The sequence below is a fragment of the Lactuca virosa genome, chromosome 3 (assembly GCF_052849685.1).
Source record: "Lactuca virosa cultivar CGN04683 chromosome 3, Lactuca_virosa_CGN04683_v6, whole genome shotgun sequence".
NCBI classification, from domain to species: domain Eukaryota; kingdom Viridiplantae; phylum Streptophyta; class Magnoliopsida; order Asterales; family Asteraceae; genus Lactuca; species Lactuca virosa.
This window is the reverse complement of record NC_136428.1, coordinates 93104473-93121586: the sequence shown is the minus strand read 5'-3', so window position 1 is coordinate 93121586 and position 17114 is coordinate 93104473. Positions and strand designations below refer to the sequence as shown.

At 33.9% G+C, this 17114-nt stretch overlaps 1 protein-coding gene across 1 annotated transcript; it reads right to left on the bottom strand.

Annotated features, from left to right (window-relative positions):
- Positions 1 to 222: 222 nt before the first annotated feature.
- LOC145166198 (GATA transcription factor 7-like) lies at positions 223 to 1830 on the bottom strand. The gene is made up of 2 exons (XM_079085137.1): positions 1265 to 1830; positions 223 to 1154 (listed from the first exon to the last, which is right to left on the bottom strand). Exons 1-2 carry the CDS (start codon positions 1586 to 1588, stop codon positions 447 to 449), a joined length of 1032 nt encoding a protein of 343 aa, XP_078941263.1. The 5' UTR covers positions 1589 to 1830; the 3' UTR covers positions 223 to 446.
- Between the last annotated feature and the right edge of the window lie 15284 nt (positions 1831 to 17114).

The following is a 17114-nucleotide window of genomic DNA, read 5'->3' as shown; positions in this document are numbered from 1 at the left end:
AAAATTTATTTAAAAAAAGTCATAATCCAAAAAAATACTTTAATAAAAACTTTGAAAGTTTATAGATGTTTTTATCTTTTAGTTTATTATTTTATGACCGTCTGATCAACAAGACGTACCTAAAATTAACCAAGAATAGCAAGCCAACGTCATTAACAACCACTTGACAACAAACCAACGAACAATTGTGAATAATTCAAATTTATCCTAAAATATGAAATATGAAAACGACACGAAACTTATCATTTAATAAAGTACGACTCATCATTACAAGTAATAGTAGTATTTCTAACAACAAAATTACTAAAAAAAATTACAACTTCTATTACATAAACTACAACTCATTTAAACGTAAAGAATTTAACAAAAATAATATAACCTAAATTAGACCTCCCTAACCTACCGTTACCAACCTAACAAAAGTCTTCAAACCGGCCTGGGTTAATCTACTGAACCGGGTCGAGCAACAGAATTGAATCTCTTTGAGCTTGCAGGTTCAATGCCGGTTCAACATCTGTTTCCTTCATCTTTCTCATTTCCAACACTTTCCGGTGGCTGTTGGAATGAACGTCGCCGGAAAAAGTAGGACTACAAGCCGGTCTATACTCAGGAAAAAGCCGGCCGGATTTAAAGCGGACCCCACAAGCGTTGCATAGGGTTTTTGGACCTAAAGGACCGGTTCTCCATTGAGGTGTCTTCTGAACTTGACAGTGAGTACACCGACGTTGATTAATTAACTCGCTTGAAACTTGTCCCTTTTGGGAAACCGGGTTTTTTCTCTGCTTCTTTGCCGACGCCGGCTTTTCGAAAAATTCAATGAAGTGAAACGGGTTTGTGAGAAGCATAGGAGAAGTTGCAGACAAGTCATGGGACGATGAAGAACTCGAAGACGACTCAGTGAGTGAACGCGACCCGGAAGACCACACTCGGCCGGGTTTTCTCGACTTTTCGGTTCTACCCTTCTTCGGAACCGGATATGGTAATCCCAAAACCGTAAAACTCCGAGCTGACATCAGGAACACCGGTTCAAACCGGTTCTCGGGAAACTGGCCGGCTTCATCCTTCAATTTCGTCTCCGGGCACGAAACAGGAAGCTCCGACACAGAATCATCCACAATTTGTGATAACCATTCAAGGCTTTCCATATCATCAATCTGAAATAAGACGTAAATTAATTAATTTCTCCATTTTTATCGAACTTTGTAAAAGTTGCAGGCAATTTTCCATGCAATAAATTGAATTTTATGAAGTTATGTGTATATACCGGAACTGGGAGCTGGTCGGCGGGAAGAGAAACGAGGTCGCCGGTGGTTAAAAACTTGCTAGAATTCAACGAATTACTATCATTATCCTGAGAAGAAACCGAGGCAAAATCCTCCTCGAAGGATTCTTCACCAGAAGTACTAAAATCCTTGTCAGAAAGATCTAAGAGATCGTCAACGGAGAATTCTTCGGTGGTGACATTAACAACGTTGTTAAGTCCGGCTACACACCATAAATCTTCAAAGGAAGCTTGTTGGGTTGATTTCATGTGAATTATTTCCGAGAGAAAGCTCGATTTCAATGCTTTTGCTTCAATACACTCCATATGAATTCTAATTTTTTTTGAATGAGATTAATTGCTAGGTGAGCGCTAGAGAAAAACCCCAACAAAGAATTTTCAAATGAAATTGGTATTATATGAATTGAGGTATGAAGTATGTATATAGATACAATAATTGTGTATGTATATCTACCCGGAGAGAGGGAGAAAACGGAAGAGAGAGAAAGAGGGGGAATTGGCGTGAAGATCACTGAGGAATGGTTAATGTGCGAACCTGATGGGGTGGACTCCATGTTTATTTTCTTTTTCCATTTTATATGCATTCTTTTCAAAGATTATTAATCGTTACAATGTCATACTTTTTGAATAGTATATGCATAAAATTAAGTCAAATTTTATAAAAACGTGATAATGACTTGAGAGGGTAATTTACTTTAGGTTTTGGTCATTAAATTATTTTTCGTGATTTATTAACCATTGAACTTGTTGAAACGTATACATTATACCATTATAACAGGTAATAATGGATTTTGTCGGTTTCCGATGTTGTTTCCGGCCAAACATGAGTTTTCCGGTTGTCTTCTCCGGTCAAACTCTATTTTTCGGCGTTGTTTCCGGCAAGAACCAAGAATTTTCTGGTCACTCATAAAAACCACCAAAAACTGAGTTCAAATCCAAAAAAATCCACAAAAAACGTAAAGTTGTCTCATAAATGTGTGTTCATGTGAAAAGCTTGAAATGCAAGTACTCAATACATTCTTTTGGAAACAAAAAAAGGAAATCTGGAACAAAGATCCACTCGATTTTGGAAGAAAAATAGAAAATCTGCTTCAATAAATCGTCGGTTCATATCGAAGAACATTGATATGTGAAATTGTTTTAAGAACTGAAACATGGATTTGCAGAAAAAAAATGAATAGGAACACGATTTCAAAATCGTTTTCTAATCTGTTTTGAAGATTCATCTTGTTATGTGGGTTTATGTTTGTTACTTCATCTTCATTCATGAAACTCTTCGTACCTGTTCTTCATCTTTTGGTATATTTTTCATCTGAAAACCCTAGAACTCGAATGTTGTGTTTCAAGAAACCCAAAACTCGATTTCCAAATGAACTTTTTTGTTCATGGCTAAGAATGTGGGGTTCAACACACGATAAACACAAATACACACAAGAACAACAAATTAAAGTTGATTAAGATTTCCTCCAGATTTTAATGAACACGCGAAAATGAACTTACAAATCATTTGCAATTTTATTCTTGAAATCAAAGTTGATGAAGATGAAGATGAACATACAAAAACCCTAGGTTTTTCGAGTTTGATTTCCTCCCGATTTCGATTTCGATTTCGATGAACATGATTCGAGTTCCTCCAGATTCGATGAGGATGAAGGTGATTCGTGTTTGTGTGTGAAAATTCGTGATGAAGATGAACATGAACACACGAAAACCCTAGGTTTTTCGAGTTCGATTTCCTCCAGATTTCATCAAGTTTTTTGAGTTAGAGTTCAAGGGTTTCGAGTTTATAGAGTTCTTGTGTTTGAGTTTAAGGATTTCGAGTTCATTTGATTCTTGTACTCAACATTTCCAATAAAAAAAAAGGTCTCGCCGAAAAATCGAGTTTCACCAAAGAATATGACTGGAAAATCATACTTGGCCGGAAAATTCATATTTGGCCGAAAACAACACTGGAAACCTGTAAAACCCACTATTACCGGTCATACTGGTATAATGTACACGTTTCAACAAGTTCAAGGGTTAATAAAACACGAAAAATAATTTAGTGACCAAAAGTTAAAGTACGTTACCCTCTCAAGTCATTATCCCTATAAAAACTAGTATAGTTTAAGGTTTTTATAACCATAATTTTTTTTTATTTAACTTAGAAACTAAGAATTTGTATTTTTTTTAAGAAAAAATCACACGTTATGGTTTTCCGTAATAATCTGCAAAAACACCATAGAAAAATATATTTTTTGGTTAAACTAATTTTTTAATAGATTTTTAAAATTTTATTAGTTAAATTATATAAAAAATTCTTAAAATAGTTAAACCAAACAAATTTCAAGGCTAACTGATTTTCATATAATTTAAATTTGAGAAATTAAATATTCTTCTACTTATTGTTCCTATAAATTTTCCTACCCAATGAAATAGTGACATGTTTAACATTTAATGCATAATTAATGATATTTTAGCATACAAATATATCACATGTCATTATTTTATTGAATATGAAGATTTGTAGGAAGAAAAGTTGGAAGATATTTAATTTCTCTTTTAAATTTTTATGTAGTGCATGTCTTATGTCTTATAGGGAAAAGGGTATATTTAACTAGTTAAATAAAAATGTTTTCAATGGTTTACTTAAATCGATATAATTTCAAACTACAACAATTTTTATAGAATTTAGTTTAAAACTAGTCGTTAAAATATCAAAAGATATATATTTTCAATTAATTTATTTTAAATAGTATATTCTTTAAAATGTTTATACGCTATCAGCTTTTTATGACCAAATCTTTTAAAATGTTTACTAGTTATAAAATTCTAACACACATTTTCGAATATTACTTTAACATTAACTGCATAAATGATAATTGACTATATTGGCCAAATTTCCATTTCTACAGTTATATACTAAGACCGCATTTCGTTTTTCCAATTATCAGACAGAAAGTAGTCTTTGAGTGTCTGCGGGCACCTCATGCTCAAGATTTTCTGCTAACTATCCCTATTGATGGTCTTGGTCAGCATATGTCTCCTGTGGAGTACCGAACTATCCTTCGTTACCGCCTCATGATTCCCATATTCTCAATTGACGAGATATGCCCAGTTTGTCGCAAGGCATGTTTGGATACTTTGGGGAACACACGGTTCATTGTAGAGAGCTCACTGGTTTCAAGTATAGACATGATGTGGTTCGGGATGTTCTCTTTGATGCTTGTCGGCGTGCTGGTATTTCTGTGAAGAAAGAAGCGCCAGTGAACTTTTTGACGAACTCGCAGGATGGAAGGTCCACACTTAGACCGGCTGACATTTTGGTCTTTGGATGGATAAGAGGGAAGCATGCGTGCGTGGATCTTACTGGGGTCTCTCCTCTCGTTGGTTTGGGGAGCGGGGGTTTCACAGCTGGGCATGCCGCTTTGAAAGCCGCTGCGTGCAAAGTGGTAAAGCACGAGAATGCATGTATAGAAAATCAACATGTGTTTGTTCCTTTTGCATTCGATACATTTGGTTTTCTCGCACCAGAGGCGGTGGAGCTCCTCAATAGAGTCCAACGGGTCATGCATTCTAATGTCATATCTCCTAGATCCACAAATGCTGTTTTTAAAAGAGTTGGGTTTGCCATCCAGAAAGGGCTAGCGGCGCAGCTTGTTGCTCGTTTGCCTTCAATCGATATGTATTGAACTAGTCTAATGTAAAAAAAATACTATCATTTAATTATTTATATATATAAATGATAGATATAAGATGGAGTAATAGAGAAAAAAAAGACATGATAAGATAAATATAAAAATAAAATTGTTACTACTTGATACAAAAAATAACTGATTTTTTTATTCATAATATATTTTAACGCATTTCTTTTGTCTGGATTAAAAATAGCTGACAAGATTGATTATAAATATAAGGGTAGGACCAAATCAACCGAAAGTCAAACACCTATTCCAAATTCCGCACTTAGATTTTTTCTTCTCTATTTGACTCGATAGAAGACTTCAATTTTATCCTATGGTTGTGAGTATGTGTTATTTGTGAAAAACTAATACTATCATTCAAGTTTTATTCTTCAAAAGAAAATTATAAATGGAATTGAAATAGTTGGTTGTGCAATTGTATCTATGTAATACTCAATTTGCCTAATTAACATATAATTCAATTTTGGTTAAATCAAGTGCTATATTTATTCTAAGGTGTTGTTTACACATAGTTACTTGTGCATCTCTCCATGCACCAAGTATGAAATAAAACGGTATGATGTTTTCCTCTAAAATAACTAAAATGATTGGTCCAGTATCAATCATATATGCACACAATAGATAGTAGAAACATTTGAACCTAACACTCTCCCTCTCTCTCTCTCTCTCTCTCTCTCTCTCTATATATATATATATATATATATATATATATATATATATATATATAAAATACCAAATATGGTTTTTGAGGAGGTTTACCGTCCATTTTGTCTTTCTATTTCCAAATCCAAATTTACTAAAATCAAATCATATTATATATTGTCAAACATGCAGTATAAAATGTAAAACAACAACCATTTAGGTTCTAGTAATTGAAGATTTTCATATTTATATTTTTTCCCTTCAATTAATTTTTATTTAACAGTTTTCATCCCTCATTATTTTAAAGTTAAATTATTAGTATTTTATACATTATGATTTGGTCTCTTACTACATTTTAAAGTTACATTTTGACTACTTACATAATTTTTTAATAATTTTTTTTTTAATAATTTTCTTAGGATACATTTTCAAGTCTTATTTTCGTCAGCTTCTTCTGTACATAACTGTTTGTATCCAAATTTTATTTTGATATTTTTGTGCTCCACTTTACATTGTTTAATCGTCTCCATGGTATATATGATGTCGAACTGCGTTTTTCAACATATCGAGGCTTCCACAACATCGTACGAACAGTCCAAACCCTAGTTCTATTTTATATATCATGACATATGCGTTACATGTGATGATATATATAAGATACAATGACTGACATATGAGTATAATAAATGTTCACGTGACATTTTATTTCCCTTTGATGTCTCTTAGGGTAACTGCCATAAGAAAATGTCGATAGTCACTCTAATCTTCTATTGTACGTTGTGGTACATCTGGAATGCAGGGAATAACAAGGTGTTTAAAAAGGTGAACACCACTCCGAAGAAAATCGCAGATGACATTATCTCTCTATCATTTTTGTGGCTTAAACACAAGAGTTCTAAATCTTGTGATGGATGGAGTGATTGGAGCATCTCAACTTTTATTTTCTGTTAATTTCATCACTATCATTCTCTATGTACTTGTGTCCATGTTTCTTAGCTACTTGCTAAGCGTATGACCTTTTTATATATAATATTTGTCGTTTTCAAAAAAAAAAAATTGAGTTTTTTAACCAAAACACATATACATAATATACATGGCGTTTAGATAATAACTTTTTTTTTGAAAAACATGTATATATATTTATATGCACAAAGTATACACATATGTTAATGTTATCCGGTTCTCTCATGTATTTTAAGTTTCCTACTGATCTCATCACACACACATACATATATATATATATATATATATATATATATATATATATATATATATATATATATATATATATATATATATATATATATAATCTTTTGCAAAAAAATCATGCACCTCTAAAAGAGTAAAAGGTGCATATATAAGAACTTTAATTTAAACATTTTTTTAAGTATATATATATATATATATATATATATATATATATATATATATATATATATATATAGAGAGAGAGAGAGAGAGAGAGAGAGAGAAAGAGGTAAGTTCAATTGAGAAAATAAAAAAGGTTGAAAATTGAAGAATTATTCTCAGCCACTCATTTATTTTTGCCGCAAAAACCTCCATGGTACCTGCGGAAATGTGAAAAGAATACACATGTGTTTTGCAACAAAACATGTTTTCTTAAACTATGCTAATCATTACCTTAATATATACAAAAACATAGTTTTTTTCGTTTTTTTAATTTTTAAGGAGCTATTTTTATCGAAAAATGATTTTAAATATATCAAAATTCATAATTTTTATTCTCTACAAATAGACATTCATATTGATATAGTTTTAAGATAGATTAAAAATTTTATTTTTTTATAGTTTCAGCTATCGTTATTCATAAGTGAATAGAAATACATCCGATTTTTACTACAGTACATTCGTTATTCACTTATGAATAAAAAAATATTTTTATTTTTTTTTACAGTTTAAGTATCATTTATACTAGTTATTCATATATGAATATAAAATATGATGACAACTAATACACGTTTTATTTACATATAAATATAATATATGACGAAAGATGATGTAAAAAATATATTTTAAGTAAGAAAAATTTATTAAGTGTTATATTCATATAGGAACGATAATCAAACTATAAAAAAAAGTTAAGCATACGTTTTATTCATAAGTGAATAACGAATGTACTGTAATAAAAATCTGATAAATTTTTATTCACTTATGAATAACGAGAGCTGAAACTCTAAAAAAAATAATTTTTTATTTTACCTTAAAACTATATCAATATGAATGTCTATTTATAGAGAATAAATAATTATGAATTTTGATATATTTAAAATAATTTTTCAATAAAAATAGCTTTCTAAAAATAAAAAAAAAAGGTATGTTTTTTTGGGTATATTAAGGTAATGATTAGGATAGTTTAAGGAAACATTTTTGGTTGGAAAACATATTTGTATCCGTTATCAATTTCCGCTGGTGCGTCCTAAGTGTTTTGCGACAAAATAAATGTGTGGCTGAGAATGATTCTCTCATTCTCAACCTTTTTTATTTCTCAATTTAACTCTCCCCTCTCTCTCTCTCTCTCTCTATATATATATATATATATATATATATATATATATATATATATATATATATATAATTAAATGCATATATGCGCATTTCGTATATATAGTTATTTTTAAAAAGTTTTGTTTAAACAAAAGTTCTTAGATATTCACGTTTTAGAGGGGCATAATTTTTTTTTTGAAAAAAAATCTACAACAAAAACAAGTTCTTTTGAGAAACAAAATATTTTCAAGAACTTGAGAACTAATTCGCTTATAATTTGAAACATCCTAGAAATACGGTCCAAAAATTTCATTTTTAATCATTAAATAAAACCATTGTTATCAAAATCATCTCATCAAAATATAAGTTATAGTATCTCAAAACCATTCATATCAAAACATTTGTCAATATATCAAATTAAACATCCCAGGCTAAACATAATGGTCTGTCCACTGCAGTCATCCCGAGCTCTTCCCTTTGGTACCGGAAGTACCTGAAACCAAAACTGAAAACCGTAAGCATGAAGCTTAGTGAATTTCCCCCAAACTACCACATACCATACACATAACATGAAGCTAGGAGATACGGGGCCCCGCCCACACTCAAGGAGATACGCGCCCCCGCCCACACTCGGCTATCTATAAGATACGAGCCTCGCCCATACTCAACTAACTATGAGATACGGGCCTCGCCCACACTCAGCTATCTACGAGATTCGGACCTCGCCCACACTCTGCTAACTAGGAGGTATGGTCCCTGCCCACACTCCGCTGTATTTGAGATACGGGCCTCGCCCACACTCCGCTAACTAAGAAATGCATACAAGTATCACACAGACAACAAGTATAATCAATCTCTACCAATCCATATCCATACTCAAATAATGCTAAGATACGGGCCCTGCCCACACTTAGCTACTAATCATCACACATACTATACACGGGCCAACATTGGTGCCTTAGACCCGTTTAAACCATGAGGAAACTCACCTCGCAAAGCTGAATGAAGAATCTCACGGTAAGCAATCTCTAACGGCTGCTCTGACGACTCCCCGAGCTATCATTACAACAATAACACTTAGTCAAAAACTAATAATCCTTTTTAGGATAAAAATGACCATTTTACCCCTGATCTAATTTGGCCCATGCCTAAGGCCCAAAACCATAACATGAAAGGCCCAAATCTAGATAGCCTTCCCAAGCCCACTAGTGGCCCACCAACGGCCCAATTTTCTAAATTGAGCCCAACTCCTCAAATGGGCCTTCTCTTAAGCCCAACATATTCTTAACCCAAACTAACTGATTTCTAATGGCCCACTATGGCCCAAAATAGCAAAGTCCATGGAAAGGCCCAAATGACGGAAACCCTAATCCAGTGAGTACGCAGGGCGTACTCCTCTGTACGCTAAGCGTACAGGCAACATGGCTTGTACGCTGCGCGTACGGGCTTGTACGCCCAGCATACTACCCTGTTAAGCCATAAACTCCAAAAAGGCTTAATCCCTTAAGACCTTAAGCTCCAAACACAGATCTGAGCCCAATAAAGTATCTTAACCAATAAAGTCGATTACTTGGTGGCTTACAAACCCCCAAATGGACCCAAACTTGAAATATGGCAACCTACTTCCATAGAAATGACTAATACTCATGCATGGCCACATTAAGACCTTCAAGATGGTAGCTTTTATGTCTTTGGGACTCAAATATCATTAAGGGTGACAACCCTAAGCCTAAAAACGGATTTGGAATCATAAATTTCCATTCTTGGGACCAAAGAGATCCAAAACCCCATTACAAGAGATCTAAGCATTCATGAGGCAAGTTTTGAACTTTTTACCTCAAATGAGTGCTAAATGATGATGATGCCTCAGATCTTTAAGCTCAAGCTACACAAGTTCTTCTTCACCAACTAATTCTTTCTCCTTCCAAGCTCCAAGCCACTAAAATGGACTCCACAAGATCAAGATCACACAAAAATGAAGAGGGTTAGGTTTCTAGGGTTTCTGAGTCAAGGAGGCTAGGGTTTGGGACATAAAAATGTATTTATATGGCCTAAACCCTAAAAATTAGGGTTTTGAGTCAGCTCGCGTACGCTACGCGTACCTTTTGGTACGCTGCGCGTACATGCTTCAACCCCCCACATCCAATCCTGCCACTACGCCCCGCATACGCCAACCTGACGCCCAGTGTACGTCTTCAGTAAGCCCAAACATATAACGGCCCACTCAATAAAGGCCTAACTCAATAATCCAACATTAATCTCATAGTCCAATAATTAATTACAAAGATTAAATAATTAGCATTACCTCAAGTCGCGGGTGTTACATCATTTTTCAAAACAAAAACCACAAATATTAACGAAATGCATCGTCTACGTCGTATCTAGGCTCAAAAAAAGATTTGATGATTTTTTTGTAAAATGTTCTCGTAAATATGCATGCATGTGTGTGTCTATATATATATATATATATATATATATATATATATATATATATATATATATATATATATATATATATATATATATATATGAATTATCAGTCATATTATAACGTCCCAAAAATTACTAAGTAAAATTTTCATTTTAAAAACCAACAGAAACATCATTCTTTCATTTCAAAACCCATCAAACGTGATAATGTATAAAATAGTTATCGGAGTACAAATCATGTGATAAAATGCGGAATGCTGGTGGATACGGTACGATCATGTCGGACCATTCCCTTTTGAACTGAAAATACATGAAACCATAAACATAAAATTGTTAGTACAAAGCTTTGTGAGTTCCCCCAAAATTCCTCATACCGTACATACATAACATTTCAAAACTAACTGGGTCAATTTCACCCTATTTGGTTTCTTTCAACCGGTAGTGGGCCTATTTCTCCCCCTTCGGTGTCTTTCAACCGGTATTGGGTCTATTTCACTCCATTCGGTCTATTTAAACCGGTACTGGGTCTATTTCACCTTTACAACTAAGCATACAATCATATCAGCAAGAGTCACAAAGACACCATGCATATACTGTTGGATTAGGTGTCTAAACCCATAAATATAATTAGTATGTACTTGACCCGATAGTAGCATGGTCATTTTGGGTTGCCTTCACCAAAGCAATTTGACTGGATGAATTATGGGAAAATAGGTTATTTTTGATTTATTAATATATTATGAGAATAATATATTAATTAAGAAACCATATTATTTAATTAGTATTGATTAAGAATTAATTTAAAATTAATTTAGTGATCAAAAGAGACTGATTAAATTACGGGGACCGATACTGTAATTAATTGTTAATTGCAAGATGGGCTATGTACTCCTAATAGAAGGGATGATAGAATTCTATGGAAGCCCATAGAAGAATTTTTCCATAGGGTCCTCTAGAAGGATCTACTGGACTGCTTAAGGCTTAAGCAATCAGATTAGGGTTTTGACTGAAACACTACCAGCTCGGCTATATAAGGACCCCTAGCACTCCCAAAATCGGCCCTATACTTCTAAGAGAATACCCTAGCCGATTTTGGTGCCTCCTAACCTCTCTCTCATAATCCTCCATTGCTTTTGGTGTTTGTGACTTATTAGAGGTACCACACTTGAGGTACTAAGCTATTGAAGGCATAGATCTACAAGCTACAACAAAGAGATATTCTTCTAACTTGTTTTTATGTTGTAAATCTCGAAATTGTATGCTAGTTAGGGTTCATGCTTTGGATGATTTAATATTGCATGATAACTTGAGAAAAACCTAGATAATATTGCATGATAACTTGAAAACCTAGATCCAAAGCATTAGGGTTGCATGTGCACCATAGGAATGATGTAATGCTCAAAACCCATAAGTGGTATCAGAGCTTAGGTTAGTTTTTCTGTTATATGATGCAAAAGTAAAGTTTTCAAAGCTGGAAAATTTTCAATTTTTGTTTCTACATCATCTTCACGACGTGGCAAAAACTTGCCACGACGTGAAGTCGGTTCTGACAGCAGAATTTTGAATTTTTTGCTCTAATTTGATTTAGATAATTACCATAAATTATTTTACAGATTATAATCAGATTTTTCTATTATGGTAATGGTTATCCTAATCTAATTAAAAGATAATGGTCCAATTTTAAGAAAATTACAAGATTATAAGATAAATTAATTATTTGTAAAATTTGAATTGTGTTTATCTTGCCTTATTAATTGGATTAGGTCAAATTATGTGATAAGGATAAATTATATGATTAATTTAATTGTTTTTCAAATTTGATCTAAACATTTTGAAAGTTTCAAAAATTGCCCTCAAGTTTTGGAATTTAAAATTTTGATTAAAAAGTCTTAATTTTGAAATATTTAAATTATACACCCTAGGGTTTTAAAAGTTTAAAATTCAACCCTTATACTATTATAATATTAAAAGATTAATACTTATATATATATATATATATATATATATATATATATATATATATATATATATATATATATATATATATATATATATATATATATGGGTGTCCACTCTCACCCACCGCTTTCTTGACTAGTGGAGGGTCGTTAGCCGAACGGGTAGGATAAGACATAAATTCTCATTAATAAGTATAATGATAATTATGAAAGTAACTAAATGTTTTCATAAATTCTCAATCTTAGTTACTTTAGGAGAAATTTGAAAATGGTGCTATTCCATGAAATTACACTTTACACCTTGCCAAGTCATTAGTGGAGCGTGTGTGGCTGAGCGACACACTAATTTGGACTAACAAGGGTGGCGAAGGGTAGTTCGAGGATTATCATAGATCAATGGAGCGTGCGTGGTTAACAGGCACATTGATTAGGTGAAAAATAACATCGAGAGTACCACACATATTTGCATGGTTATTCACACCTTGTTTACGATCCTCGGTATCCCAGTCACAAAGTTGAAGGGCATAATCGAGATTAAACATGTCATTGAAAAGTTCAATGAATCTCAAAGAACTAGGAATTTCATAAAACTTAATTCTTTTAAATTTTGGTTTTGGGTGGTGAAATTGGTAAATCGTCATTTACCTCCCTTCAAATAATTTGCAATTAGATTACGACATCCCTTTTCTGAATTGTGAATTATTGTGTTTGGGTCCTAACCTTAATATTTCATTTGGGTGTTATATCAAGGAATTTATATCTAATAAAACTTGTTCTTCTTTTTCAGATGTCTACTTCAAACGACGCTTCAAACTCAAACTCTTCTAACTCTTTCTCCCTCATGAACTTATGTGGGAGGGTCATTTTCGATGGGTCGAATTTCAACGACTGGATTCGAAACATTCGCATGGCCATTCGATATGAGGAAAAAGAATATGTCCTTGACAAAGAGTTGAAGGAGATTAATGAAGAAACTGCTACTCCTGAGCAACTGGATGAGTATAGGGCTCGTGAGAAGGACGTGGCAAAGGTGTCGTGCATCATGCTAGCCACTATGACTTCTGAGCTTCAAAAGTCCTACGAGGACTTCTGGCTTTACGAGATGCCCCAAGACTGTTGGATTAGTGTCTAAGTCCGTAACTATATTTGGTATGTACTTGACCCGAGTGTGCATGGTCCTTTTGGGTTGCCTTCACCAAAGCAACTTGACAAGGTAATTTGATATGAGAGAGAAGATATTATGGTTTATTAATATATTATAAGAATAATATATTAAAGGAGAAATCATATTTATTTAATTAGTATTAGTCATAAATTAATTAGGAATTAATTTGGTGACTAAAAGAGATTAATTAAATAAAGGGGTATAAACTGTCAAATGTGTGATAGTTGAGTTTTGGGCTGGGAAACCTTATGGACTAAGGGGGAACGAAATTATGATGAGGGATCATCATATTTTCGTCCAAGGGCCTCATTCCAGAAGGTTCCTTGGGCTGCTTGGTGGCTAAGCTATCCATTAGGGTTTAGACTGAAACCCTAGCACCCTACAGTATAAATAGATGCCCTATGCTTCAATTTTAGGCCACTTGATTCCAAGGGAAACCCTAGGGCCGAAATTAGCATCCTTCCCCTCTCTCTCTTAATTGCCTTCTTGCTTCAAGGTGTTTGTAAGCCATTAGAGGCACTACAATTGTGGTGCTTGCTTTCAAGAGTTCAAGAGATCAAGGAAACTAGTTGTTATTCCAATATAACAAAAAAGGTATGTCTACTACACTTCTATATGTTTTTCGAAAATAATAGAAGCATGCCAGGGTTTATTTTGTGTTCATGTAGTTGTATGTCTTATAGTGAAAACATAGATCCAATTAGGGTTGTATGCACACATAGGATTGTTTGTATAAAACCTATCAGTGGTATCAAAGCCTTTGGTTTTTGTTTTCAATTTGATTTGATACATATTATGAATTTGACAAATTAGGGTTTATGGCAAGTAAACCCTAAGGCTTGGTGGTTTTCGAAAATAGGGTTAAGAAACCCTAGTTGGCGATTTTTTGTAGGGTTCTTAAACTTTTTTTGCCTAGCCTCCAAACTTCGAAATTAGGGTTATGAAACCCTAGGGATTTCGAAAATCCCTTGCCCCCCAAGACAAGATCCCAAAATTTTAGGGATTTGGATAATGCCATCTTTGTGATTATCAACTTAATTGTTTAAACTAGATAATTGAAGATCTTGAATTATCCTTTCCATAAATTTCGAAATCTAGGGGATAAAAAGGATTAGGATAAATTAATTGTTTAATTTTATGATAATCCTTCATGATTTAATAATTTAAATTAATTGTTTAATTTTGATAATTATTAAATCAAAGATTTTTAGTGTTTAAAATTTTAAATTAAATTGTCTAATTTTCGAAAATTTTAAATGCAACAAAGACACTAGTATTTTAAAATGTTTTAAAATACACCCTTATACAATTATGATATTATAAGATTAATTATTATATATATGTATAAGAATAAGCTAGTCTTATCGCTAGTAGGCCTCATTCACGAAGCCAGTCTATAAGGTGGGTATAAGGTTGCTGCCTATAAAATGGCGCTTAATGGATGTACACTCACATCTACCGCTTGCTTGACTGGTGGAGGGTCGTTAGCCGAACGGATAGGATAGGGCACTTAATTCCTCATTATAAGTATAATGGAAATATTAAAGTAACTACATTGTTTTACAAATTCCCACTCTTAGTTACTTTAGGGTAAAATGTGAAAATGATGCTATTCCATGGAATTACACTTTGTACCCCTGTCAAACATTAGTGGAGCATGCGTGGTTAACCAGCACACTAATTTGGGATTGACATTGGTGACAAAGGATGGCTCGATGTCTTATCATAGATCAATGGAGCGTGCGTGGCTAACCAGCACATTGATTAGGTGATGAAGACATTGAGTGCACCATGATGATTCGCATGGTTATTCACAAACTTGTTTGCGATCCTCGGCATCCCAGTCGCAAATTTGAAGTGCATATCGAGATTTAAACATGCCATTGAAATGTTCAATGAATCTCAAAAGAAATCTAGGAATTTTCAAATACATTTAAAACTTATCCTCTTTCGTTTTTCATGGTGAAAATTAGTGAATCGTCATTCACTTACCTTCAAATTATTTACTTTTAGATTACGGCATCCCTTTTCTAAGTTGTAAATAATGTTGTTGGATCCTAGCCCTAATTTCTCATGTGGGTGTTTAATTAGGGATTCATTCTAATCAAACTTTGTTCCTTTCTATTTAAGATGTCAAACGCAAACGCAAACAACAACACTTCTGGGTCATTCTCGTTGATGAACCTGTGTCAAAAAGTGACATTTGATGGCTCGAACTTCAACGAGTGGATGAGATACATTCGCATGATAACTCGTTATGAGGACAAAGAATATGTCCTAGACGAGAAGCTTGAAAGGATCAACCCAGAAGAAGCTACTCCTGAAGAGATGGCCGCCTTTGAGGCCCACGAGCGTGATGCAACGAAAGTTCATTGCATCATGTTGGCCACCATGAACCTCGAACTCCAAAAGTCCTATGAGGACATGTATCCATATGAGATGCATCAAGATTTGCTGGACAGGTACCACCAGAGCGCGAGGCAAGAGCGCTATGAGATCATCACCAACATGATCACCGCTAAGATGGGGAGTGGAGAATCCCTAACTGCTCATTTGTAAAGAATGCAAAGATATGTTGATCGTCTTCTCAAACTTAATGTTAAGTTTGATGAGGATTTGGCTATCGACATCATCCTCCACTCCTTGCCTTCCTGCTACAGCCAGTTCAGAATGACCTACCACATGAATAAGGAAGAGGTCACCCTAAGTAAGCTTCAAGGGCTCCTGAGGACAGCTGAGAGCAACCTCAAGGACAAATCTGTTGCATCATCCTCTACTGTAGCTGCTCCTGTGTTGGCAATTGGCCAAGGAAAGGGAAAGAAGAGGAAGGCTCCTTACAAGAGCCACCATAAGGGTAAGACCCAAGATGGTTCTTCTTCTAGTGGGACCAAAGCAGGTTCTGTTAAGCCCTCTTCTGACCCCAAGGAAGCAGAGTGCTTCTATTGCCACCAAAAGGGCCACTGGAAACGAAGCTGCCCTAAATATCTGCAAGATATTAAGGATGGGAAGATAAAACCCACCTTCGCAGGTATGTATTTAATTAAATCTAATAACTCATCATTTGCTACTTCATGGGTTCTTGATACAGGGTGTGGTTACCACATTTGTTCTGATATGCAGGGCCTAAAAAGAAGTAGGGAAGTGGAGCATGGAAGGATAAGCTTGATCATGGGAAACAAGAAGTCTTCACCAGTAACCAAGATCGAAGTTTATTCCTTAGTGTTGAGTAATGGGTTAGGGCTAGATTTAAATAATTGTTGCTATTCGCCAGATATGGTAAGAAACATCATTTCTTTTCATGGTTTGTTTAGACAAGGTTTCAGATATTCATTTGATAATAGTAATGGTTCTATTAATGCTTATTTGAATGGTGTCTTTTATTTCAATGCATTACCTTGTAATGGGATTTATGAATCTGTGTTAGTTATTGATAATTTAGGAAATGATGT